Raw genomic sequence first — 23,937 nt, 5'->3', positions numbered from 1 at the left:
TAGGTACTGGACCAGAAGAACCTTTTGCCTGATAATAGTAATTAGGAAGGCTCCTATATGTTGTGAGATAGAATTGTTCTCCCCCCCCCATTTCCAGTCTCCACCTTAGAGACCAACTAAGTTTGTTATTGGTATGAGCTTTCGTGTGCATGCACACTTCTTCAGTGTGCATGCTGTTGTTCAGTTAGCCAAAATGGCACCATTCACACAAATGAGAGAGGAGTACAGCACACCACAACATTTGGTTTGCTAAATATTTCCCAACAGCATCGTTTGGAGGGAATAAATGCGGGTTCTCTAATAATGCATGATGCACTTTTTCTTTTTAGACAAGGCCATGGAGACAAACTCTCTTGGAACAATGCCTCATTTTAACTAGCATGTTAAAGTATGGGTCATTTGCTTTTAAATACGAAGGATCTCCCTTGAGCTAGATTTGCTATACATTTCCTAGGTTGCCTCTTTGCTCTTGAGGCACAAAACAACATAGCTAAGAAGTTGCGTTCAGATTAGAATTGCTGTGGAGAGGTTGGTCAGTAGTTAGCTTAGTGGGTCAAAGTCAGCGTTCCTTCTGTTTTTTATCTAAAGGCCAGTAATATGCTTATTGACCAGACTCTAATTGGGTGAAGCATTGCTGAAAGGTTCCGCAGCTGAAGTTCTGTTCCAAAAGCAGTGACATTTTCATTAGAAGGTGGAAAAGACCCAGCCCATACTTTATTCAAATTACAGTGAATTATTCATTAATGTTCATGTAAGTGTTGCATGGGTAGAGAGAGTGTTTGGATAGGAGAGAAACTAAAGTTTGAAGGGTAGTTATTATAAAAAGAACGTTTATGGTTGAGAGATCTTGATTTCTCAATAAATCCATAAGGTTAACTTCATCAATGTCATCTTGTTCATCCACATCTCTCTGCCTCTCTCCTACCTCTCCTTGCCTCAGGCTCTATTCAGAACAGGTTTGCTTACCTAGAGACATTGGCCAGAGTCCAAACAACTTTGAAACTAAGTCGGGGAGCCCAAAGCTGTATGACAAACCACTTTTGAAATGGAGCAAATTTTCAAAAGCAATTTGTTATCAATGGTATGTCAACTGTTCAACAGTAGAAAAGTCAAACAGCATCTTAAATCCTTAAATCTTAAATTCCACCCAGATGGTACATTTCTGTGACAATGTCCTGCCCTCTAGCTCATGTCTTCTTCTAGAGGCATATGGAAAATGAGAAGCCCACTAAGTTTTTGGTATTGTGAAAGATCCCATCTCGAGCTCTCAGCTCTCTGTCAAAAAAAGGCATTAGAGAGTTTATGCCAGGGTGTCTATTCTCCTCTCCCTGACCCATAGAAATTGTTTTCTCCTGCTAAGGGCAAGGAGGATTGATTTACAAATTGGGGGTTTAAATTGCTGCAATTTGGATGGACTGTGAGTTTTCCAGGCCACTACGTTCAGGAACAAGCCCATATTAATAAACATCGTGCATGGCCTCTTGTTGCTGCGTTTATAATGCTTGACCTCAAATGGTAGATATTGTCTCCCTGAGTCCTGTCTTAGAAAATCAGCCTTTTACAGAATGGATGAGGGTCTACTTAACCCTGTTACTCCCTACCATTTATTCATTCAGAATCATTTCTCCCAAGCTGTCTCCCCACTTGTAGAAGTAAATATATTTCTCCTTTCCATTCTTCTGCTCAGACTAGCAGCCTTCTGGAGGCTGTTTACCTGTCTCAAGTCTTTTGTTTCATTTGGGCCTGAAAGATGGCTGGTAACATCAGTTTTAAGGTAGTATAAATGCATGGGTTTGGCTTTAATATTACATTCAGATTTCATTTGAAAGCGGGCCATTTATTTATTTCTTGCAAAAAGAAGACAAAGTATAATTGAAATGTAAAACAAAACAAACTCCAGTTTGAACCAGATAGATTTGCCTTTTGGTTAATTGCTTTTTATTCACCCAAGTGAAGGCCTCATTGAAGTTTTGTTTAAAGTGCTTCCTGTGTATAGCAAAGAGAATGCAAAGCCGCCACAGCTCCCATAACTGTACTCCAAACACAAGAACACCAGTTTTCAAACAGTGCTTTTGAAAGCTTCAATTTAAAGGAAATTTCATGAAAATATTTGGAGTAAAAGCAGCCAGGGTTCTTTGCTGTTGTCAGTGGGCGACGGCAGCTCTGTTGCCAACATCCCTTCGTTTTTCAAATATACCTTGGTGCTGCTGCAGAGTAGATACACCCCCACCCTCCACCCCCACAAAACATTGGCATGGCTGCCTTTGCTATTTCAGAAAGCAAGATGTAGGAGTTCTATGCGTTGTGCAACCTGCCTGTTTGTTAAGTCTGGCACCAGAGGTCATTCTCTAAATAACCCTGCCACTCTGTAGGCTTTCTTGATAATAATTACTATTATCTATACGCCGCCACCTGACTGGGTTGCCCGGAGATCCATGTTTTAGACATTTAAAAAACAACAACAAAAAGATTGCCCAGGATTTTAACTGGTTTTATATCTACTGCTTTTTGTATTTTTACTGTTGCTACAACAACTGCTTTTGTTTCTGATTTTTCTTTATCTGTTTTATGGTTCTCTTTTGTAGGCTACCTTGGAAATCTAGATTAATAAAATTATGTTTAAATAATAATAAAATGATTAGATGTGGTACCCTTGTTGTGTAAAATCCTATTATGCCACTGTTTGCTTAATTGCTAGATTTTTAAATTTTTTGCCTAACTTTCATTTTCAAACTAGTTTACAACATCAAGTTGCTAATATAATAAGATGATTTCCAGAACAGACCAAGCAGTAATAGGATAAAACTTGCAATAAAAAAGTCACCCCATAACAACAATAATGTTTTTAATTGTCTCCAGATGGAGATGGGTGGTTAGGACTACGTGAGCCTTCTGGAAGAAGATAATAATCTATAACATTGGCACAATTCCCAGGAAGGCCCTGCTCCTGGTAGACACTCACCTTGCATCCAAGGAGTTGATGGCTCGTTGAGCAGGCCCTTGTGGACAGATCTTAAAGCACATAGAATTGCAGAATTGGAAGGTCCTCTGAGGGTCATCTAGTCCAACCGGCTGCAATGCAGGAATCTCAACTAAAGCATCCATGACAGATGGCTATCCAACCTCTGCTTAAAAACCTTCACGGGAGGAGAGTCCATAACCTCCCGAGGGAGCTTGTTCCACTGTTGAGCAGTTCTTATTGTCAGAAAGTTCTTTCTGTGTTTTTTGTCAGAATCTTGTAACTTGAATCCATTGGTGCAGAACAGGAGGAGCATTCTCCACCTTCCATGTGACACCCCTTTAGATATAATATATAACCCCTGTTATATATTGAAGCATAATCCAAGATACCCCAAAGCCTCTTTGATCTCCTTGAAGGAAATAAGAGGTATATATGTCATAAATTGTTAAGTGTAGTACTGTAGAAGAAAGTAGTCACCTTTTTCCTCTGAATGTTGTTTTCATTGTTGTTTTTAAAGTTTGATTATGTTTATCTTAGACATTATGTTATACTGTTTTATTTATGTCTGTACCCATCCCTGGGTCCACTTGGTGAAGGGCAGGCTATAAATATTGTAAATAAATAAAATTAAATAAAGTGCACCATGCTCCCTTTTGGCCCATATTTGTCAAAAGCCGATTGGCAGTCTTTTGAAGTCCAGAGTAAAAAAGCACCCCATTCGTAAGATTCAGTTCATTTTCTTGTGCTATTATTTTTGTCCTGGGTGTTTTCCATTTCACCAAACTAAAATAGTGAATTGTAAGTGGTTTAAATTCACTGAGATTGTTGCATACAGGTGGCAACAAATGAAGAGAACTATGTTGTAAGTGGACTTCTGTGTATTGTCTGCAATGAACAGTGACTCCGGGCTGAAATCTAACTCTGTTTCCTTGAAAGGAGGTTCCATTTCTGGAGCCTTTTCAAGTGTAGTTCTGCAGAAAGCAGCTTTAAATAGTTTTGCTGTGTGCTGCCTATCATGGACAAGGAAGCAAGAACATGCTACTTATTTGTTCCCCCTTGGGTAGACAGAATCTAACGTGAATGCTGGAGACTGGGAGCCTCCTATTTAGGAAGTAGCACTTAAGCCCTTCTTCAGCTTTTCTATGAGTTGTTAGGTCTCCTCTTGAATAAGGACAATGCTCAGTACTTGATCTTACAAAATTTGGGCAAGGCAACTTCTGCAGTCAGCTGGAAAGAAGGACATTTGCTCCTCTAAGACTGGATTGTATTTATTCCAAACATTTTTAAAATATATATATTTTTAATCCCATTTGGACGTCTGAGATATATTAAAGCCCACACAGTCTCTGACAGTGGTGAAATATTGCTTGCTACTGAAACGTGGACAACAGATTTGGGTTTGTTTTTTCTTTCTCGTGTGAGAATTTTATTCTCAATTGTTCTGGTTTAGGGATGGCAGATGAATGCAGAATTGGGAGAATGAATGCAGAACTGGGAGAATATTGAGGTCAGAGCTGCCAATTAACCTCTTGATTTCAGTTGCTGATTACTCAATTAATCAAGGGGCTAAAGTCAGCCAGGAAAAGGCAGCAGATGCACAGATGCAGTCCCAGGAAGCAACTGGTTTGTTGTGTTTGGCTGAGATGTGTGTGAATTTACACTGGTCTGTGTGTGGGAGAAAATGCATAAAGCAGGATGTTCACTCTCAGGGGACATCCATAAAACATTTCCCAAAGGAACACAAGATGAAGAAGAGAATAAAGTTTTGACAATTTATGGCAAAGGATGGGTGAGGCAATTAGTCAGCCTGTAATTGCTTCTGCAGCAGAGTTGAGTTTAATGTGTGCTTACTAGGTGACCATAAGACCGCCTTTCTCAAACTTTTTGAACTTGCTAGACCTGTGATACCATCTCTTTTATATCCTGCAAACCCTTCCTCAGATGCTCTTTTTTGTGGAGACTTACTATAACTAGACCCAAATATACGTAACTGAAACATATATATATATATATATATATTTCTTCCCTTGCTTGTTTCCCCTGAATACTCTGCTCTCCAATCAAATTTTAAATGGTATGCTCCTTAGGAAAGGTGCCTGTCCTCTTGAATACTAAAGTGCCATGCTTATTGGTGCTGCTGTATAATTAATGATAAAGGGTGGTCCTAGTAGTGGTACAATATTGAAACAGAATTTGGAAGCCCAAATCACCCCTTGGATGTCTACAGATGTTCAGGTTTAACTTGAGTGGCCTTTGCACACATCATTCTGTCTGAAATCACCATGTGGCCAAAGAGACGAAGCGGGAGGAGAGGCAGGAGGTTTCAAAGAATAAGTGTCTCTATTTGTTTTCTCTGGAAATGAGTATCTCTTTGCTCACCCTGGACTGTTCTGTTGATAAAACAAGCTGACTTAGGCGGCATCTCTGACATGTATTTAACTAAGACCGTCTCTGTAATTAATGGGGGGATAAATTGTGGTTTAATTACTCAGAAAGCACCTTGGGTGAAAGATTCATGGTAATTGTTGTGTATCCTCTTGAAGGATTCACAACATGGGCAGCAAACATGGTAGCAATGAAATACTGGTTAAGTGGCAGCCAGTTCTGTGGAGTTTTCCTTACCAGGATTCTGCCACTGGAGAGGGAGAGCGAGCTGCTGTCCTCCAGGGCTGGATTTCATTTGTCTTTGGAACACACACAAATTCCCTCTCCCCCATCTCCTGCATTACTTCTACATCTTGCAGCACTCGCTAATTTTGTGATTTCCCAGGCTAATAAAACAATGCAGATCAATACACACTGGATTAAGGTGGCAGCAAGTTGTTAAATCCATGCTAGAAAATATCAGATGGAAGTCATTACCACTTGCCTTCCAATTAACATTTGGACCCATATTGGCTTGTTCTGCATGATACGTTGCCAACCCTGAAATCCCCACTCTGGTTTTATCTGTGGCCAGTTTCATGAGCAACTTAAAGAAACACGAGATAGCATGACCATTCAGTTTCATAGCATTTATAACCAGGCTTGAGGCTGCCAATTAGTTTCTGGTTTTGACTTACAAAGACCTAAATGGCCCAGGACCACAGTATCTCAAGGACTTCCTCTCCCTATATGAACTGACCCATACTCAGTGAGCATCATCCGAGGTTCTCCTTCATGTGTCTCCTCCATGAGAGGTCCCTCTTGTGCAATGCTCTCCCCAGGAGTGTTTGTTACATATCTTTAGACACCAGGCAAAACCATTCCTCTTCTCCCAGGCCTTCAGCTAATTAAACAATTTAAGCTTTTAAGCTTTTCTTTTAAGCTTTCGGTGGGGGGGGTATTGTTTTTGTTTGTCACTATGTTATGTATTTTTGTTTTTATATTGTAAACCACCCTGTGATCCTCAGCAGTGTAGAGATGATGTTGATGATAATTATGCTTCTCCTTTCCTCAGTCATATGAATAAATAAATGTTTGGCTTGCATGGCTTTCCATGCCAGTGAGGGCAGTGGGTTTGGTTTCCCCCTTCTTCTCTACTGGATTTCCCTGCCAGCTACATTTCAGCATATGCATCTGTTTGTATCTGCCAGACCTAGATTGAGAACTGTCATGCAGCAGCTGAGGTCTTGTTCTGGAAAAACAGACGAGGGTCACATGAGCTAAAAGCAGAAGGCATGATCCCCAGTGGCCTGGAGACCACTGTATTAGGAAAATGAGAACTAAGGACCCTAGAGCCGAGGCACAGCCTGAAGACGGGTTGAGTGTTGGCCACTGGCTTTGGCTGATGAGAACCAAAGGGACAGAGGCAGGGACAGAGGCCAGAGGTCAGATACCAGATGCGGGTGAAATCATCTTTGCTTTTGTTCCATTAGACGAGTTGCTGAGACTGAAAAATATAGCTTGGAGCTGGAGTTTTCTACAGTTCGCCAGGCCCCTGTTGGTCCCAAGTCACATGGGTTTGGCTGGACAAACTGCTTCAGGGTCAGTTCTGGTCGCATGTGGGCGGCAAAGCAGCATAGCACAGATCAGACCAGTAGTGCCCTCCAACTGAGAGCTGTCCTAGTGGTGCAAGGATAGAAAGCAGCTGGGATTTGCTGCCTAAGACTCGGGTGTCTTCAGAAACTCTGCATGGAAGCTAGCTCTCTTTTCAGGTCGGGCTTTCTGTTCCTTCACTACTTTGGTTACCCCTCTTCTACCTTGTCTTTTTTTAAACCTTAACCCCCCCCCCCCCCGTGGAAGAAAGATACAGAACTTACAAGCATAACTTTCTCCTCTTTTCCAGAACTAAAGAAACAAATGGAGAGCGCTGAACTGAAAAACCAGCGCTTAAAAGAAGTTTTCCGGGCAAAGATCCAGGAGTTCCGCAAAGTGTGCTACAAGCTGACCGGCTACCAGATTGACATGACTACAGAGAACCAGTACCGGCTCACCTCGGTTTATGCTGAGCACGGTGAAGACTGCTTGATCTTTAAGGCAAGTTTAATTTATACCCCAATGCATGTGAGGATGCTGTGTGCAAACATAAGCATTCTAGGGCCCTCTTACTCCATTTGGTAATTTACACTATTTGCTGAGATGGTAGTAGCAAAGATAACTTTTGGGTGAATTTCACAGATGTATGTCAATGCAGAATGTGAGAGGACTTCCAGGCAAGAGATGTTTTGTTTTATAGGGTGCTCAGTTGAAGGCTTGGGCTTTTCCCACTTTTTCTTTTGCTTTAGTGATTTACCAAAGCTGATGGCTGGTGCTAGCTCTGAGAAAGTGAGGGGACAATCTATGACAATAAAAGCTATTATTTGGCAGTTCCACTCTGTTGTCAGAAAGTGGGTGCCGGAGCTGGGCGACCATGCACTTCCTTGTCCACAGGGAAATGCTTGCAACTGGTATGCCTACATTGCTATAGACCTGGTTGTTGTTGTTGTTTAGTCGTTTAGTCATGTCCGACTCTTCGTGACCCCATGGACCAGAGCATGCCAGGCACTCCTGTCTTCCACTGCCTCCCGCAGTTTGGTCAGACTCATGTTGGTAGCATCATAGACCTGGTAGGCTGCTCAGAAGGATCTCTCTTGGGCATAGGAAGCTGCCTTTCACTGAGTCAGACCATAGGTCTGTCTAGCCATACTGGCTGCAGCCATCATGTTGGGGGTGGGGAGGCTTCTCCTGTAAATTACAAATCTTATATCCTTGCATCTTTTTATTGCGTCTTGGAAAAGGTCGGGATCTGAATGAGTTAAGAATCTGCCAGCAATCCCAGGGGACCTGGCGCTATGAGGTGGTGTGCCCTGATCCATGTGTGGGGGTGAGGATGTTTTTGGTGGAATCCCCATGGCAACTGTAACTTGTGCTCCAGCTGTTAAGGTTGTGTTGGGGGGTGTCGCATGCTGCCTTTTGCTCCTCCCTAGAAGCTGGGAGCATTTTGCTATTGAAGACCGGGGACAGTTGCCAGTCAGGATGGAGAAACTGAGTTTTGCATAATGTCAGCTTATTCCTGTTGTTGTTGTTGTTGTTGTTGTTCTTCTTCTTCTTCTTCTTCTTCTTCTTCTTTTCTTCTTCTTCCTGCTGCTGCTGCAAAATTCAAACATATTGCTAGTGTTAGTAAGGGGATCGGGATCATTTCTGACAATTTCCCTTTAGCAAACAGTGCCACGATTCTAATGCTTTGGGGTGTCACTTCTGTTATTTACTGAGCTAGCTGGCTGGGAGGAGTTTTTGGCCAAGCTGGAAATCAGAATATACATACAGGCAAAGTCTTGTTGAGGCATTTGTTATTGTCAAGGAATAGGCTACTCTCAAATCTTTCTCTTCATTTCCCCCAGAGATGATTTGTTATGGCATTACAGTCTAGATTCACAGCCTCTTCTTCTTAAAGTCTCATTTTATGGCTCCTTTACTTTACAAATTTATAAATATTTCTGCAGGCTTGGGTGTTGGTTTCCTGAGTAACTGTTATTGTCTTCCAGAAAACCTCCTTCGTGTGTTCATTTGTTTTCTCGCTCTCTGTAAGCAATAAGTAAGAGAACAATGGTGCTTTGGTGGACATTGCTGTTGCGGATAATAAGCAATAGTAATACTCGCATTCTTTGCAAAGGGGAATATGAGCTGCCGGTTTGGTTATATGGTTTCATCTTGGGAAACTGATATTAAAGGCATTATTTTGCTCCAGTCGCTTGTTTTCTTGCCAGCAGTACAGCTGCTTTGCCACAGCAGATATCCAAGCCAAGGCATTAGTGGCATCAGTTTTCTTAGCCATATCTGCACCCTGGGTTGATGCCACTTTTTGTAATATTTCCTATGCTGTAAAAGGGATTTTGGAGCCTTTGTGTTCTTCTTATCATGGTGCTGAGGGCTTGTGGGCTTCTTAATTGTTAGCCTTCTGGTCTAAAGCCATGGAGCAATTATGTTAAAAATGAATTGCAAAATGCACCAAGCATCTTGGTGTTGACTGGTGTGACTAAGCTATTTGATGCCAAGTTGAAACAGAACAGCACGTCCCAGGCCAGTCCTCCAGTTACCCCAGTGGCACACAATTGACCCCTCGGCATTGACTGGCATCAGCTCTCTGCACTGCAACATTTGCTCCCTGCCCTGAAGTTCAAGAAGCAACATTCATGCAAGAGAGGTAGTGGTGTGTGGATTTTTGCAGAATGATACTTTGGGAACCCCTGATTTGAAGTGTACCTCCCCCCAAATCCCCGTGCTTACCCATTCAGAATGCAGAGGGGCTTTAATAATAACAATAACAATAATATATTAGATTTATACACCGCTCTTCATTAAAAAGATATCAGGGTGTTTCACAAGATAAAAAAACGAGATAAAAACAGTAAAAACAGAAACAACAAAACAATAACAACCCCCCCAAAAAAGATATTTAAAAGGCTGTGCACCATTATTATCCCACCTACAAGTTCTATTCATTCATTTAAACATGCAGGTATTTTATTTATTTATTTATTTTTTATTTATTTATTTATTTATTTATTTATTTATTTTCTAGACTGCCTTTCATCTGAGAATCACAGGGCTGTTTACAATATAAATACAAAACAAACATAGAAATGGACAAAATTACTAGTTTTCAAAATACTGTATATTGTGTTTTTAGTTTGCAGTTCCCAAGGGAGTTCTATGTTCTGGCCACATTTTGCTTTACAAGGTATGAGGCAGATCGTTCATAGAACCATTAACATGCTGCAGAGGGGGAAGCTGCCGTGGGGAGAGAGAGAAAGTGCAGCCTGTCCAAAGGCAGCCAATGCAGTTTGTGACTGAGCTGGGATTTGAACATTTGCTCCTTCTGCTGACGCCCAGCACTGCTGGCATCTGTGCTCTGCTGGGCTGTGACAGGCGGTGGGTGTTTCTGTGCATATCATTAAGTGGAAGAGTCTGAAAAGCAAGAAAGGTTTGTGCTTATCTCACTCGTGTAATTTATGGAGCAGGTTCAGTGCAATTAGAACAAACAAGTCCTTTGGCACCTTGCAAATTTCCACGGCTCACCCATAAACTTTAGGGCGAGTTTCAGTTTATGCTGCTGCTGGCATTTAATTTTCATGGCTTTTCTGATGGACAGACGCTCAAGAGGGGAAGCTCAATTTATGCCAGTTCTGTTCCTCTTAAACAGAATGAGTGCTGCCTCTTTCCACAGTGTGTCTGTAGTCTTGCAGCCACATCTTGGTCACCTTTATTTTAAAGTGTGTGGTTTCTCAGGCACGCTTGGTACCACTTTTGATTCGAGCAGTGTTATTTCAGTCATGGATTGTATTACTGGTAGACGAAGCCCTTAGCCTTGGAGTAAATGAAGCCGAGAGAGTGAGCGTTTTTGTTTTGTTTTGAGGTGACACCGGAATACTGAAGATCCTTTTCTGTATATCTGCTGTTGCTGGAGACTTGTTTTGTTTTCTTCACTCAGTAAAGAAGTTGGGCTACATATCTCCCAAACACTGCTGCTGTAATACATCCAGTCTCCTCTCTCACACACTCTCTCACATGCCCTTAGACTTGCTGGCACACACAGGCTCCAGTTTTGAGATGCAGCCCAGGATTTGGCATAAAATACCTCATCCCTCATATTTCCCCACTTCAAAAGATTGCCTTTTCTAGTGCCACTGATTTTTTTTAGTTTGTTCTGGACTCAGAGCATGATTTCCTGCTTCCCTTCTTACCCAGAAGTAACAGATTCCAGCCTTGCTGGATTTTTGAACCAGAAGGAAACATAGAGAGCCCATTCCACAGAGTCCCATTCCACAGAGCTGACTCGGAAGGGTGTCATTGCCAATGAGAGCAAAAGGCACAGAGAGAACAAGAAGCAAGAACAAGGTTGCACTTCCCATTTCCTGCTGTCTGTACAAGTCACCCATCAGGGTGACCAAGGCCAACTCAGTCCCATGGCCAGGCCTGAATCCAAATTGGAATGGGTCCAAATAACTCCCAACCCACTATTTAGTAGGTTTTTCTTCCTCTGCCTGGTACTTTACAGGGCTAGTTCTGCTTTACTGCACCCTGGAGTCAAGGGAAGGTATGCTTCTTATACCTCTTTTAAAGTGTGTGTGTGTGTGTGAGAGAGAGAGAGAGAGAGCAAATGGCAGAGGGTTGCTAGCCATATGTGTGCTTGAACGTGTCTAAACAAGAGATCCCAAGACATTTTGGTGCTAGTCACAATGTGTCCAAAGCGCCCCCTTAAGTGTAGTAAAGGTAAAGGTACCCCTGACCATTAGGTCCAGTCACGGACAACTCTGGGGTTGTGGTGCTCAATCTCGCTCTATAGGCCGAGGGAGCTGGCGTTTGTCTGCACAATATTTCCAGGTCATGTGGCCAGCATGACTAAGCCACTTCTGGTGAACCAGAGCAGCGCACGGAAACACCGTTTACCTTCCCGCTGGAGTGGTACCTATTTATCTACTTGCACTTTGACGTGCTTTCAAACAGCTAGGTTGGCAGGAGCAGGAACCGAGCAACGGGAGCTCACTCTGTCATGGGGATTCGAACCACTCGCCTTCTGATCAGCAAGCCCAAGAGGCTCAGTGGTTTAGACCACAGCGCCACCCACATCCCTGAGTAGTAAAAATGAATAATAAAAAAGCAACTGACAGTATGCTGCCCATCACTGGTACCCCTCAATCTACCCTGTCACTCCTATTGGTAGGGTTGGGCTTGTGCAGGCATGTGGTTCCTTGCACCTGTGCATTCATATATATTCCCTCTAATCTCAAATAGTATTTGGTTGATGATGGATTCCCATGAAGTATGCTGATGTCTAGTGTGTGCGCACCTTTCCTTTTCATGAACTCAACAACTGCAGTCCGGAGGTTTCCCCTACATTCTACAGAATGTTTTGAAATACAGTGGTACCTCTGGTTATGAATGCTTCTGTTTACAAATGTTTCAGGTTATGAGCTCCACTAACCCGGAAGTAGCTGTTCCTGCTTGCGAACTTTGCCCCAGGATGCAAACGTAAATTGCACACTGGAGGCCCCATTAGCGAAAGAGCGCCTCAGGATAAGAACGGTTTCAGCTTAAGAATGGATCTCCAGAATGAAATAAGTTTGTAACCAGAGGTACCACAGATGAGGGAGCTGCATTCACTTCACTGTATGTGAGGCTTTGTCCACCTGCCAAAGCAAGATGGCAAGGGAAACAGTTGGTTAGGTTGCGTGAAGAAAGAAAGTGAAGGCCTAGATGGAAAAACCACCCAAAATCTGTGGCAGGGCTCACATTATCACCCCTGGCTACCCTCATCCATAGACCAGGCAAGCAGAATAAATAAAAGGCAAAAGGTAAAGGACCCCTGGATGGTTAAGTCCTGTCAAAGGCGACTATGGGGTGCAACGCTCATCTCGCTTTCAGGGTGAGGGAGCAGGCATTTGTCCACAGACAGCTTTCCAGGTCATGTGGCCAGCAGGACTAAACAGCTACTGGCGCAATGGAACACCATGATGGAAACCAGAGCACATGGAAATGCCGTTTAGCTTCCCACCGGAGTGGTACCTATTTATCTACTTGCACTGGTGTGCTTTTGAACAGATGTGCTCTGCATACTGAAAGGTTCGGATGTCTTTTTAGAACCCCTGCTAGTGCACATACAGGGTAGGACCGTCTCTGTTTTATGGCTCTCTGTCTTCTTTTTAAAAAAGATTAAATGCAGTGGAAGTTCTCATCTAAACACTCCACCAGGATTTTAGATGCAGATGATTTTGTGGAAAGCAATATATTACAATTATCGGTCTTTTGGCAGCTATAGTCTATTACCGTTGCTGCTTCATTAAAGGTCTTAGTTGGTTGTACATATTCTTGCATTTATGTAACTGACTGTAATGTGCAAGCAGCTCAATGATGTATACAGAGACTGTGCTTATTTAGTTTTCCTTTCTCCCTCTGCACCCTAGTAGCTGAAGCTCTTCATTTCCTTATAATTCGACCGAGGACTTTCTTGTTCTTAGAACCACTTGCTAAATAAGAGGAGGGCTCTTAAGAATTTTACTTCCCCCAGTGCCCCTCACCTCTACAGCCTAGTTGAACCAATCAGTAGTGACAGAACAAGAAGCCGATATCAAGCTCATGCATCCCCCTCCCTGCTCCCTTTGCCATCCCGATGGGTTTTGTGGGAAGAGTTGGCAGCCCTGAGCCCCAAATCCAACTCCCAATCTTGCTACTAGATGTAGCCTTCAGTTAGGGAATCAGATTAATCAGTTAACATTCATTTTTAATTTATCTCCGGTTAATTGTGCAATACATTTTTAAATTGCAACTGCATATGTAAACTACAGGTGGCAGTTTATTATTATGCTAGTTTATAAGAGGCATTCACACACTGGGCATGTGTCTCTTTTTTCTGAGATGGCAGCTGCCGTAATATAGTCATGCACCATCTAAAACAGAAAGAGCATGCTTTTCGGCTTTTTGACAAAGGGAAGTATATGCATTTTATAAATAATTAAAAGGAAGAGGACCCAAAATGCATATCTGGTTTTGCTGGATATTGGGTCCATGAGAAAGACTCCCAGAGTCACCGTCACCATCTTCATCATCTTGCAACCTCCCTCTAGCCTTTAAGTCCATGAGTCCTCTCTGTTCAAGACTTCACAGTATCGTCTGAAGGAACAAAGATGACAAGAAACTTGATCAAAGGCTCCTCCTTCCAGCATTGCCTGTTTGGGAAAGTCTGTGCTTTTTTTCTGAATGACTGGCTGGACAGCTCCCCTGTGGTTCCTGTGTGATCCACGCTCCTGCTGGACAGCTCCTTTCCAGCTTTCAGACTCTGGCCTGCACAGTTTGGTGGATGAACCAGTGAAATTGAAACATGAATCATAGAGATTGTTTCTCTGCAGAAATCTGACAAGCCTTCCATGTGTGTTTTTAACAAGGACTAATTTATTTACTTACTCAACCTCGCAAAGAGAAACGTTCACAATTTTACAAATTGTGCTTATATTTTATTCAAAAGTGGCTTTCAACAGCTTTCATTTTCTTATTGCCCATTTAGTATTGGGAATATTCCCCCCCTGCATATATCGGAGGAGGGCAATTCTGATGTTTCTGGGCCCTGGCTGCTCAGAAAGTCAAAATGCAGTAACTGGTACCCCTAACTGCATGGATACATATTGGCTTCTAGACCTAGCAAACAGGAATAACCTGTTATTTTCAAGCAACAGAAAATATCTTCAGTAAAAGCCAGTCTGTCAGGTTTCTGCCAGAAACACATGTCCAAAAGAGAACAGGGTTAAGTTCCAGAGCAGCAAACATATAGGTGGGGGGGGGGAGAGAAGCTGAGGTCAAGACCCAAGGCAACATTTGGGGAGAAGAGGCAGGATGCTCAAACTGACAAAGAAGTTACGAAGCTGTTAATTCTGCACCCACGGTGCTGCCTCTGGGAAGTTCCCTGGACTTGGGCATTCATCAAAAAATTAAATCTCTATCCCTCCTAGAAAGAAAGCTATGGCACAAAATATGCAGGTAACTTTTGTCAAGCTTGTAGGTACTTTGAATGCTCATTGTTCCATGCTAAAAAGTATTGGAGCTAATGCAGTTAGTGATTTTGATCTGATAGTGATTCATTGAGAAACAAGCCTCTAAGACTGATATTTTTAGAATAGGAAGGGTGGTTGTGTGGGAGGAAGCCACATTACTTGCAGTGTGTCTGCTGCTGCATCTGTAAAATAAAATCTTTATTAGTGTCCATCCTGAATAGTTCCTGGTGTGATAAAACCAACAGCTTTGTCCCCAGAGCCTGCTAAATTAACAATGAGAGCAGACCCGGACATTTGATTTGCATTTGTTTTAAGGAGCTACTGAAGGGCATGAAGTCTTACGATCCAAACAGAGGCCAAATTGAAATACAATTTTAATCTGGATCACTGAGCCTGACTTCTTATGGGGGTTGGAGTTCGTAGTGTGAACCAGTAGTATTTAAAAACTGCAAAATTAACAGAGCAGGGAAACTTCTTTGAGGCAGTGGCAGATATTAATAATATGCATTAACTCGCATATTTATTGTGTGAGCCTGAAGGGAAAGCTTGTGATGGCACAGCCACAGTTGGTAGCAATAGATAGCGAGGCTCATTTTTCTCTTTCTTACGTACTTTACATGGCATCCCTGATGGTGCATATAAATTCAGCTTCCTTGTCATTTTTGCCCATATTTTCTGATCACTTTGTCTGATCCTAAATCCATTTGTACTTTTAAGGGAGTGTGGAATTCCTCATTCCTTGAGTGCAAGAGCCAGTTGGAACCCCAAAGCACAATACTGCAGTGTCTAAAATTAGGTTATGTAGCAGCCTGGTGCCCTCCAGCTGTTTTTTCAGTTGCAACACCCATCAGCCCATGCTGTTTGGGGTAGGGATGGACAAATCCATCAGTTTGAGTTGCTAATTATCCCAATTTTAAATTCAGGCTTCCACATAAGTTTTCGACTTAAAACAAAACAAAGCAAAAAGCTCCCATTGAAATTGGTTAGCATTGCATTGTTTCTCCTTATGTGCACCTGTTGATGTACACTTTCCCCTGATGTTTGTACGTTTGTATGCATTGTTTAGTTGAAGAACTGCATTGAAATTCTGGAGAAATATGAATTTAGGGTGGAGTCTCCATTTCAGTTCTTGTACTGCTGTTTTTAATTAGGCATGTTTGCATGTAAATATGAACTATCCTCAGTACCCCCTCCTCTCATTCCAATGTTATTCCTCACACCATTCAAAGCTGCTCCTTCACAGTACTCTCCATAAAACTGTCATTGCCTCATAGGAGGGCATTCTTAAAATCATCATAGGTCCTGTCAAGCCCACTTCTTTCCCCGATTTGCCACTTTGGTTTACCTTTGCTCAGTATGGAAAGGCTGAAATTAAGGAACAGCCATTTGAAGTGGAAACAGATGACACCTTCATTTTCACCACTTCCACCACTGTGAAATTCACAACAATGGAGTCTGTCTTCACATTCCTAATAGCATGTAAACAACAACAACAACAACAACAAAGACCTTTGTGGCATTTTAAAGGTGAACAATTTGTCTTGGAATAAGTTTTCATGGACTAGAGTCCACTTAAACAGATGTATGAAGTGTTATCCTCAAATGGCAGGAATATACAAACATGGATATAAAGAAAAAATATATACACAAGGATCGAATAGCAATTAAATGCAAAAGGTACAGCCTGTGACGATTCAATTAAAGCTTGAATGTATGCATAAAAGTGGATTTAGTAGCTGTCAAGCTCTGGAGAGCCAGAGGTTTGGATTATGGGCACTGAGTAGTTAAAACAAAGTGGCTTGTATTAAACACCGAGAACCACAGCTGGGCAATACAGTATCTGATGATATATGTTTTGAGATGTCTCTGGTCACACTGCCTTTCTAAATATATTCTTAAATATATTGATTTCTGGCCAGAGAAATGAGTGTGTTCATTTTAGTCTGCTTCAGCATGGAAGCAAAAGTCAGGTGCAACAGTGCACTCTCAGAGGCCTTTAAAAGGAGCTAATAAAACCACTTGTTGGGGACTTGGATTTGACTTGAGGACCTCAGGGCCTGTGGCTGGGACTTCACGTAATGAACTGCATAGGGCAGTATGTATGGTATATAGGCCTGGGATCCCTCTGCAGGCATAGAAAGAAAAGACTTATGAAATGTTGGCCTCTGTCATTGGCAGACTATATATATATATATATATATATATATATATATATATATATATATATATATATATATATATATAGTTGCAGCTATCAAATGTGTGTGCAAGAGAGAGCATGTGCATATACAGGTATGTGTCCATCTTTAGGCCCTGTGTTACCTAGAGGAATCTGAATGAAATGCCCCCTGGATAAATTTACCCAAGGTCTCATTTTTTATATATTCCTTTTGACAAAGTTATTTACAGGTGATACTCAAAAAATTAGAATATCGTGGAAAAGTACATTTATTTCAGGAATTCAACTTAAAAGGTGAAAGTAACATATGAGATAGACTCATGACATGGAAAGCGAGATATGTCAAGCCTTTATTTGTTATAATTGTGATGATTATAGTGTACAGCTGATGAAAACCCAAAATTCACAGTCTCAGAAAATTAGAATATTGTGAAAAGGTGCCGTACTCAATCCATAACACCTGCAAAGGGTTCCTGAGCCTTTAAATGGTCTCTCAGTCTGGTTCAGTAGGAATCATAATTATGGGAAAGGCTGCTGACCTGACAGTTGTGCAGAAAACCATCTTTGAGACCCTCCATAAGGAGGGAAAGCCTCAAAAGGTAAATGCAGAAGAAGTTGGGATGTTCCCAAAGTGCTGTATCAAAGCACATTAATGGAAAGTTATGCGGAAGGGGAAAGTGTGGAAGAAAAGGGTGCACAAGCAGCAGGGATGACTGCAGCCTGGAGAGGATTGTCAGGAAAAGACCATTCAAATGTGTTGGGGACTTTCACAAGGAGTGGACTGAGGCTGGAGTTAGTGCATCAAGAGCCACCACACACAGATGGATCCTGGAGATGGGCTTCAAATGCCGTATTCCTCTTGTCAAGCCACTCCTGAACAAGAAACAATGTCAGAAGCGTCTTACCTGGGCTAAAGAAAAAAAGAACAGGTCTGTTGCTCAGTGGTCCCAGGTCCTCTTTTCTGATGAGAGAAACTTTTGCATCTCATTTGGAAACCAAGGACCCAGAGTCTGGAGGAAGAATGGAGAGGCACACAATGCCAAATGCTTGAAATCCAGTGTGAAGTTTCCACAATCTGTGTTGATTTGGGGAGCCATGTCATCTGCTGGTGTTGGTCCACTGTGCTTCATTAAGTCCAGGGTCAATGCAGCCATCTGCCAGGAGATTTTGGAGCACTTCATGCTTCCTTCCACAGACGAGCTTTATGGGGGTGCTGACTTCATTTTCCAGCAGGACTTGACACCTGGCCACACTGCCAAAAGTACCAAAACCTGGTTCATTGCCCATGGGATTACTGTGCTTGATTGTCCAGCAAACTCGCCTGACCTGAACCCCATAGAGAATCTATGGGCCGTTGCCAAGAGAAAGATGAGAGACATCTGGCCGGGCCTCCCCGGCCACTCTGGGTGGCTTCCAACAGGGTATTAAAAACACAATAAAACATCAAACATTAAAAACTTCCCTAAACTTCCCTAAACATGGCTGCCTTCAGATGTCTTCTAAAAGTCAGATAGTTGTTTATTTTCTTGACATCTGGTTGGGAGGGCGTTCCGCAGGGCAGGCGCCACTACCGAGAAGGCCCTCTGCCTGAGATAGGCATGTTCCCATTCATGTATTAAACATAAACATAACTCTAGGTAGGAAGGAACCAAGAAGCATTGAAGAAATGGAGCTTAGCAACAGGGAACGTGAGTGATGAGTGGGGTGATCAGTCCCCCCATTGCTAGGCAGGGTGGTGTAGTTCTAGGACTATTTCAGTTCAACACTAAGAAGCAGTCACACTCATTCATATTCCTGTCTGCAGACACCTTAGCTGTTTTACATTTTTAGATAATGATTGAAAATCATTGAAAATATCAGACATGCAGCTGAAAATATCAGGCATGCAGCTGAAATCAGAAGAAGGCACTATGACCTTTGAAGAAAGAGTGGGGTATCAGTGTGAGAAATGATTTTGCCCCCTGAACGTTCAAGTGCATAGTTTTGGAGCTATTATTTGCAAGATTAGGGCCATAGTGCTGAGAATCTTGCAGCCTTCATCCTTTTTTTCCTCTTTCCCTCTCTGTCTCTGTATTTGGCCAGGTGGCAGGGGCAGTGTTTAGGAGTGGCTGTGTCATAGCTCGAGGTCTGGTGCTTGCACAACTACCAGTAGTTGTTTCTTTACAGCTGAGACAGACAGACAGAGAGGGGGAGAGCACCCTTCAAACTGCATGTCCCCAGCTGGTTTTCTCTGACTGTGCTCATGTCTTCGTGTTTTGCCTCTTCCCACCCCCTGCTGCTCAGTGAGTCTCAAGTCGCATTTTTGATAGAGCGCTGTTCTCTCAGCAGCCGTCCCGCACCCCTGCACACACAATCAAAAATAACAATGGAGCTCATCGGTGGAACTGGCCAGGCGTGGAGAGATTGATTAGCGATTGCAGGCTTCTATTAAGTCCTCATTCTTGTTAATTACACATTATTTTATATTTATATTTTGTTTTCAATTTTCTTGTACTGTTTCCAAAGATTTAGTTTCTGCTCAGCTCCAGGAGGCACATGCCATTTGTGTGCGAGCGAAATGCCTTTCTGCCAAATGAGCTGCATCAGATTTTGCAGGAAAGGTCAACGGGGTGTGTGGTGTGGTGGTGAGAGGGTGCCTTAATCAGTTGCTCCCAAGCAGGATCCTGTCTGCCAAACATCCTGCTGTGGGGAGGAGGTCAAAGTCCTGCATTTTGGCCCCCTCACTGCCTGCTTTGTTCAGTTGCTACCCAGGTCTTCATCTCCTCCAAGCCATTGTCTGCTTGATCTCCCGCTGCAGTTTCTGTCCTGATGCATGTCTTATGTTTGTTTCTTTTTCTTTTGCTAAACAATTTCCTTACCTCCTGGTGGAATCTTAAGTGGATTTTTTTCCCTTTTTAAATTAGTCTGATCTCCTAAAGAATAGCTTAATCTAAAAGAAAACCCAACAGAAAGATAATCCTTTTATCACAGAGCCCCAGAGGAGTAAGAACTGAACAAGATATCTGTTCAGTGTTAACTTTAAAAAATAGGCATAAGACCTGCTTGCAACTCCAGTTATTTTGAAACTTTCAGAACATTGCCATAAGTTACTTGGGGGTGCAAGGAAAGGTGACATGGGTGTCGTTGTGATTGCTATGGAACTGGTGTTTTTTGTTTTATTTCGTGGAGGAGGATTCAGTTCTCTGGGGCTTTTGCTTAGCTCGTGTTTCAAACCAAATACTTACTAGATTTTTAAATGCGCACACATCAGATAGGTTGCATAAGGGTTACAGTTTGAAATAATGGAGCACCCTTAACCACCATAAACTCTCATTTGTGCATAAATGTAAAAATTTTCACTTCCCATGATGTTCTGGCAGCTGATAAAGGAGAGCGGATAGTTGAAATAGCATTAAAAAAAACCAATTCATTATTTTAAGGACAGAAATGCAGAATATGAGTCTGTTGTTTAAATAAATATATAGCAGCATCTTTCTATTATGAGCAGGTGTTGTTGTTCAGTCGTTCAGTCGTGTCCGACTCTTCGTGACCCCATGGACCAGAGCACGCTAGGCACGCTTATCTTTCACTGCCTCCCGCAGTTTGGCCAAACTCATGCTGGTCGCTTCAAGAACACTGTCCAACCATCTCATCCTCTGTCGTCCCCTTCTCCTTGTCCACTCCATCTTTCCCAACATCAGGGTCTTTTCTAGGGAGTCTTCTCTTCTCATGAGGTGGCCAAATTGCTGGAGCCTCAACTTCAGGATCTGTCCTTCCAGTGAGCACTCAGGGCTGATTTCTTTAAGGATGGATAGGTTTGATCTTTTTGCAGTCCATGGGACTCTCAAGAGTCTCCTCCAGCACCATAATTCAAAAGCATCAATTCTTCGGCGATCAGTCTTCTTTATGGTCCAGCTCTCACTTCCATACATTACTACTGGGAAAACCATAGCTTTAACTATACGGACCTTTGTCGGCAAGGTGATGTCTCTGCTTTTTAAGATGCTGTCTAGGTTTGTCATTGCTTTCCTCCCAAGAAGCAGGCGTCTTTTAATTTCGTGACTGCTGTCACCATCTCTCACTGCCTCCATTTCCCCCCCCCCTTCTACTTGCCAGGAGGTGATGGGACCAGTGGCCATGATCTTAGGTTTTTTTGATGTTGAGCTTCAGACCATATTTTGTGTTTTCCTCTTTTATGAGCAGGTAATCTGTTTCATCTCACTGTAAAACAGGTGGGAAATCTGTGGGCCTTCAGTGGGTCTGGTGGGAGCTTCAATCCAACAACATTGCTGGTGGCTTCCCATACCTGCTATAATTTCTCTGTTAAGTTTGAAATCAGAAGGTAATCTTTACCTGCAAGGGACAAAACAGAGCAAGTCAGACAGAGGCACAGGCACTCTCATATAAAGTACCTATAATGGATGCTAGATAGTTTTAGAGTTTCTCAAGAAGCATCTTCTAGGAGCCTCCCTCTTCACAGATCCATCCCTGTATGCTTTCAGCAATTGCCTGCAAATGCTGCAATTTTCCTGTTTTCCAAGTAGAAACTCTAGTCATGATCCACCTTGACTAAAGGCCTTCTGCTGCTTTGTCCAGCATCTGTCTCTCTCATCCCTGCCATCATAGTAATTAACCTAATTATAAGCCTGCTGCTGCTCTTCCCAAGTCAGGGCTTTTGTTCCCCTTCATCTCTTTTTTTCCATTCTCATTAAAACATCATTATTTAATTTGAATTGGCTGCTGTAGAGAGAAGGAGCCATTCTTACTGAAGATTGTGGCAGATGGCCCTTACACTCTTGTCAGTGATGGGAAGGGGAAGATGGTTAATGCACCATTGTGCCAGTATGTGCAGGCAGGCAAAGCAATTGGATCAGAGGTGAGCAAATGAGAACCACTCGATGCCCCACTTGCTTTGCCCAAGGAATTCCAAGAGCCCCATTCAAGCTGGACCAGGAGGCTAATCCATCTGCTTTGTAAGCATGCCAAATAGGGCAAAACCTTCTTTCTTTGCTTACAATTCAGGTGCCTCCTGAGATGTCAGGCTCGGCATGTAAGCAGCCTGGGAAGCCATAGAAATCTGGGTTGGTGGAGTCACCCTGGTGCCTGGTTGTGGGGAGGTGGTCTCATAGCCCTAGGAGCCTTTTAAGTCTGTAATTTAAACCACAAGAAACAGCATAGCGTAGAACCCAAGGATCCAGGTTACCAACGCTGATGGTTTCCAACAGTTATACACTTTTAAATGCTGCTGCTGTCCGTTAACACAGTGCATGTTCTCCTTTGATTTCAAGTTGACACTTCTTTATTGGGAGCCAGTGAATGGTGAGGATGTTTGGAAGCACATCACAGAGTTTTATCACTCTGAGCTTGCTTGTACTGCATTTTCATGATCCACACCCTGACCAAGTGGGGTGGGGAGGGGAGGGCTTAGTCACAATGCACCATTGATCTATGTATAATATGCCATATCATTGCAGGGTATGGATTTGCAAATCCTTGTATCTTTGGTGAGAAGCTGCATATATATTGCATGCGCTCAGAAGGCAGATGCCAAAGGGAAAAGCTTTCATCAGAACTTGAGCACATGGGTGTTGCTTGCTCTAAAAAAAGGTTTTACTGGCTGATGTTTGGAAGGGAATCTCCTCCCCCACCAATGCTTTTGTCATTGAAAGAATGTTAATAAATCACAGAGGTGGGACCTCACAGTTAAAAGGAGCTTGCTTCAAAGCAAGAAAAATACAACTACTAATACTACTACTACTAGGAATAATGCAATGAATACAATGAATGCAGTGTAAAGAATGCAACCTAATGTAAATGGAAATCTTTTTGGATGATGTCCTCATGGTCTTCATTGTGAAATTGTATAGGGAAAGCAGACAAAAGGAGTGGACACATTCATTGAGGATAAAGCTACCAGTGGTTGCTAGCCACAATATTTATGTACTAGCTCTGAATGTCACTTGCTGGGAAACGCAAGTGGAGAAAGTGATATTGCAGTCAGGTCCTGCTTATGGGCTTCCCATAGGAATGAGGCTGCTTGGGCATTTGGAATATCCAGCTGGGCTGATCTTAGGTTTTTAAGACCAGCGGCAGAGCGTATGCCCATGCTGCTCGGGGTGGGTGTGCCTCCGAGGGGGGTGGAGGGCGCCCTCCCATGCGCCAGGTTTCAGGGTAGGAGGGGTGGGGAAGCTGCTGCCCACTCTCATCCTGCTCTTCTATGGATCTACAGATGAAGGGTGATATAAGAATTTAATAAATTAAAAAATATGGTGTGAACTGCCCCAAAATATGCAAATTTAATATATATAATAATAATAAATTAATAAACTTCAACACTTATGGTGCTGGAGTTCAGGAATGGGGTTCTCTGGCTCTTTGGCCCTGTGCTCTGCTCTGAAACTGATCTTGAGAAGTAGCTTTCCCCAACCTGGTGCCCTTCAGATGTTGTTGGACAATGACTCCCATTGGTCCAATCCAGCATTGGCACTGGTCAGGGATGAGCAGAGTTGCAGTACAAAACATCTGGAAGGCACTGCTTTGGGAAATGTAAAAACTATATCTGGTCTCAGCTAAGATAACAACCTGATAAATGTTTTATCTTTTCTGCATTGAGAACTAGGCAACTTTTCAACTCCTTTAAAAATAAAAAAGTTTTTGGTCCATAAAACGTTTGTTGTTCACAGCATGACCCCAGCCATGCATCACGGTGTGGACACAGTTTCATGCAATCAACATTTATTTAATGGCACAATAACACAAAGCCCACACTGGGCTAAGGGAGCATGATGTATCTGCCTGTTGCCCTCCCTCGGAAAAAGGCAAGCAGACCTTGTCATTTCTTCTGTCAGAGAAGTATTTAATCATGTTGCAGT

At 42.6% G+C, this 23,937-nt stretch overlaps 1 protein-coding gene across 1 annotated transcript in view; it reads left to right on the top strand.

The window, feature by feature from the left end:
• MAD1L1 (mitotic arrest deficient 1 like 1) overlaps nucleotides 1–23,937 on the top strand; it is a 454,057-nt gene that overhangs the window by 319,787 nt on the left and 110,333 nt on the right. Inside the window, exon 17 of the mRNA XM_033166736.1 lies at nucleotides 7,230–7,420. Coding sequence (XP_033022627.1) covers nucleotides 7,230–7,420 — 191 coding nt within the window. The remainder of the gene's footprint in view (nucleotides 1–7,229; nucleotides 7,421–23,937) is intronic.

The sequence above is a fragment of the Lacerta agilis genome, chromosome 13 (genome assembly GCF_009819535.1).
Source record: "Lacerta agilis isolate rLacAgi1 chromosome 13, rLacAgi1.pri, whole genome shotgun sequence".
Taxonomy (NCBI): domain Eukaryota; kingdom Metazoa; phylum Chordata; class Lepidosauria; order Squamata; family Lacertidae; genus Lacerta; species Lacerta agilis.
The sequence above is the reverse complement of the archived record's forward strand: the minus strand, read 5'-3'. Positions and strand labels throughout refer to the sequence as shown.